This window comes from Schistosoma mansoni, chromosome 3 (assembly GCF_000237925.1).
Source record: "Schistosoma mansoni strain Puerto Rico chromosome 3, complete genome".
Classification (NCBI taxonomy): domain Eukaryota; kingdom Metazoa; phylum Platyhelminthes; class Trematoda; order Strigeidida; family Schistosomatidae; genus Schistosoma; species Schistosoma mansoni.
The window spans coordinates 24,481,200-24,485,711 of record NC_031497.1 but is presented as its reverse complement, the minus strand read 5'-3'; the positions used below and the strand labels follow the sequence as shown (position 1 = coordinate 24,485,711).

Here is a 4,512-nt window from a genome sequence, read left to right as displayed (position 1 = left end):
AGTTTAAGAACTACATTATCAAATATAACTACCTACTCAGAGATAAATAAGACAATCACTACACATTTACAGGAAGGCACATACTTGAATGATTGTTTCATTTTCCAGATTTGTCATAGTCCCTACTAACGACAGTTTCAGCTAACTATGTTGAATTAATTGAAAAAGATGGAGAGTTGATGGATATAATACAATCAGAAGGGGATTTCGTGAAGATTTTAATAATATTATATAGTTGAGATCATGGGTCAATGGAAGCTAGAATACCATGGAAAATCTGGAAGCACTGAACGGCCGTTTCGTCTTATTGTGGGAATTTTCAGCAGTGCGAATCCAAGATCGCAACTCGCGAGATTCAAACCAAGGACGTAATACTATATTAATAGACACCTTCATTTGAACAAATTTAAATGTAAATTAGTAGTTTATATAATTACTGCATTATATTTCTTTGTGTTTACAAAGTACGATAGATATAGTAATAAGTAGTATGTTTCCCATATCACATACAGTAATAATGATAGATAACCAATACCACAAAACATATATGTGATACAGTCAATCAACATGTGTCAATTAGTATTAATTGTACATTTTCAATATTCAAAGTAGACAAAAGTTTCCTATCAATCCAAATTAAATTTACTAGTTGAAAGACAGTAACATTCAAAATCGAAATAATAAAACATTTACTCTCTGAAATGACATCAAAGTCATAAGTTCTGAGATGAACAATCTGATTATTAATATTGGTTTATTGACTCGTCAATCTCAGTGGAACAAGAAACATAAGACAATTGAATTTCAAAGAATCATCATGAAAATCACCACTGGATGCGATAAGTCTGTACACGATTTTCTATGTCTCAGCAATTCAATCACTCTCATCATCAATAATAGTTCTCTTATTTATCGTCTTGCGTGTTTTTGTGGAAGATTCATCTTCCACTGGAACTTCTCTGATCTCTCTTGTTTTCTTGAGTTGCACTGTTTCCTCAGAATCTTCTTGAACTGGATCTCTGATTACTTCTCTTTTAACAGTTCTTGAACTTTCACCAGCACCACCACCACTTATTTCTCCACCGATTGTACCCCCACCTATTTTGGCACTGGTTGTACCACGAGCTAAACGACCCAATCCTTTCGCTATTAAAAGATTGCGTAGATTTCGATAACCACCACGACCAATAATCGAACCATTTCCGATTCTCGCTCCCCTACCAACACCTAGACCTGCTTTGATTCTTGCCCCACCACCAACACCTAGACCAGCTTTGATTCCTGCACCATCACCAAGACCAAGACCTGCTTTGATTCCTGCGCCAACACCAACACCTAGACCAGCTTTGACTCCTGCGCCAACACCAACACCTAGACCAGCTTTGACTCCTGCGCCAACACCAACGCCTAGACCTCCTTTGACTCCTGCGCCAACACCAAGACCAAGACCTGCTTTGATTCCTGCACCATCACCAACACCTAGACCTGCTTTGATACCCGCGTCACCATCAACTCCTACACCTACAGAGATGGTATCAACAAATAAAAAATCATAATGAATATGATAATTAATGCCACTTGAGTAATTAATGTGTTAAAGTGAAAAAAATAACAATAAACAAGTTAATTGATTAGACTCTCTCTTCACTTACCTCCAGTTTGAAAGAAGAGACATGTCGAGGAAATTGTTATGAATAATATCTATTAGAAATTAACATGAAGAATAGAGTATTTATGAATTAAAATAAAATAATCTCACTAACAGATATGAGCGTCATTAGCTGTGCTGTCAGAAGACTTGGATTGTGTTTAAGCATTTATTGAGAAGCTAAGAATACATTTATACCCGTTCTTCATATTTTTCACGAGGTTACAATCGATTTATTTACTAAACTAGATATGTCACAATATACAATCAATATTATTGTAAAATGTAGGGAAAAGTAATGATGATGATGACGACCAGGTTCTATAACCTCAATTTTTCTATATGAAATGTAAATTAATAATTTGTGACACATGCCATTATTTGATCAATTTGTCCTTTTATTGAAATGATCGATTTTATTGTCATACTGCAAAACATTATGTCACCGGTTTGATGCAATAACTACACATGATTTTTCCTAGCTTTTCAATAACTTGTACAGAATATCTTCTTTTTAGAAATATCTGTGTCTCTAATTAAAGTCAATCCAGCAAGATAACCTTCTATGAACTGTTTCATTTTGTTTAATTTCCACCATGATGTGATATCAAGTTAATAACTGTTGAAAACAGCATACACTCTGTTTGATCTTGTTAGCTATGAATGTATAATAAGAATAAGTTCTTCCTGTATAGTTATTGCATCAAACCCGTGACACGATTTCTTCAGTATGACAATAAAATCGATCAATTTGTCCTTTTATTGAAATGATCGATTTTATTGTCATACTGCAAAACATTATGTCACCGGTTTGATGCAATAACTACACATGATTTTTCCTAGCTTTTCAATAACTTGTACAGAATATCTTCTTTTTAGAAATATCTGTGTCTCTAATTAAAGTCAATCCAGCAAGATAACCTTCTATGAACTGTTTCATTTTGTTTAATTTCCACCATGATGTGATATCAAGTTAATAAGTGTTGAATAATTCTGCAAATTAAATGATAAACATATAAATATTTTATATCTTTAGTTTTCCTACGACTTAGTCCATACAAGTAAACTGTATACCCTTCTTTCGAATTTTGTTGCTTAGTTTTTCAATGTCCCTTATAAGTGCTTGATTGTTCCGTTACTAAGTGGTTTCATTGGGTGTGTTCCGTTAAACAACATAGATTTTGCTGGAAAATTTCATTTCAAATGTAAGATGACTTTACATCACATTTGCAGTCTACGTTTTGAAACTGGTTATTTCATGATATAAACGTCTTTTACTGAGTTTCAGCAATAAATGATTAGTAGAGATCATGAGTCATTTGAAGCTAGACCACAATGGAAAACTTGGAAGCACTGGACGGCCGTTTCGTCCTATCGTGGGACTCCTCAGCAGTGAGCATCCACGATCCCACCTCGCGAGATTCAAACCCAGAACATATCGGTAACGCACGGGAACGCATAACCTCTAGAGCACTACACAAGGTTTTTCCTAGCTTTTCAATAACTTGTACAAAATGTATTCCATTTAGAAATAACTGTGTCTCTCATTAAAGTCAATCCAGAAAGATAACCTCCTATAGACTGTTTCATTTTATTTAATTTCCATCATGAAGTGATATCAAGTTAATAACTGTTGAAAACAATGGACAGTTATTTTGTCTCAGATTGAGATTCTTTTACAACATAAACTCTGTTTGATCATGTAAGAAATGAATGTATAATAAGAATAAGTTCTTCCTGTATAGTTATGACATCAAACCGGTGACATAATGTTTTGCAGTATGACAATAAAATCGATCATTTCAATAAAAGGACAAACTGATCAAATAATGGCATGTGTCACAAATTATTAATTTACATTTCATATAGAAAAATTGAGGTTATAGAACCTGGTCGTCATCATCATCATTACTTTTCCCTACATTTTACAATAATATTGATTGTATATTGTGACATATCTAGTTTAGTAAATAAATCGATTGTAACCTCGTGAAAAATATGAAGAACGGGTATAAATGTATTCTTAGCTTCTCAATAAATGCTTAAACACAATCCAAGTCTTCTGACAGCACAGCTAATGACGCTCATATCTGTTAGTGAGATTATTTTATTTTAATTCATAAATACTCTATTCTTCATGTTAATTTCTAATAGATATTATTCATAACAATTTCCTCGACATGTCTCTTCTTTCAAACTGGAGGTAAGTGAAGAGAGAGTCTAATTAATTAACTTGTTTATTGTTATTTTTTTCACTTTAACACATTAATTACTCAAGTGGCATTAATTATCATATTCATTATGATTTTTTATTTGTTGATACCATCTCTGTAGGTGTAGGAGTTGATGGTGACGCGGGTATCAAAGCAGGTCTAGGTGTTGGTGATGGTGCAGGAATCAAAGCAGGTCTTGGTCTTGGTGTTGGCGCAGGAGTCAAAGGAGGTCTAGGCGTTGGTGTTGGCGCAGGAGTCAAAGCTGGTCTAGGTGTTGGTGTTGGCGCAGGAGTCAAAGCTGGTCTAGGTGTTGGTGTTGGCGCAGGAATCAAAGCAGGTCTTGGTCTTGGTGATGGTGCAGGAATCAAAGCTGGTCTAGGTGTTGGTGGTGGGGCAAGAATCAAAGCAGGTCTAGGTGTTGGTAGGGGAGCGAGAATCGGAAATGGTTCGATTATTGGTCGTGGTGGTTATCGAAATCTACGCAATCTTTTAATAGCGAAAGGATTGGGTCGTTTAGCTCGTGGTACAACCAGTGCCAAAATAGGTGGGGGTACAATCGGTGGAGAAATAAGTGGTGGTGGTGCTGGTGAAAGTTCAAGAACTGTTAAAAGAGAAGTAATCAGAGATCCAGTTCAAGAAGATTCTGAGGAA

The 4,512-nt window shown here is 35.1% G+C and overlaps 1 protein-coding gene across 1 annotated transcript; it reads right to left on the bottom strand.

The window, feature by feature from the left end:
* Positions 1-245: 245 nt before the first annotated feature.
* On the bottom strand, positions 246-1,788 carry Smp_019000.1 (hypothetical protein). The gene is made up of 3 exons (XM_018799748.1): positions 1,764-1,788; positions 1,653-1,701; positions 246-1,512 (listed from the first exon to the last, which is right to left on the bottom strand). Exons 1-3 carry the CDS (start codon positions 1,776-1,778, stop codon positions 875-877), a joined length of 702 nt encoding a protein of 233 aa, XP_018651506.1. The 5' UTR covers positions 1,779-1,788; the 3' UTR covers positions 246-874.
* Positions 1,789-4,512: the final 2,724 nt, after the last annotated feature.

Bases quoted from the DNA above. Each gene is read 5' to 3' on its own strand.
- Smp_019000.1 (XM_018799748.1), bottom strand. The intron at 1,513-1,652 runs GTAAGTGAAGAG...TAGGTGTAGGAG, and splicing joins TCTCTTCTTTCAAACTGGAG to TTGATGGTGACGCGGGTATC.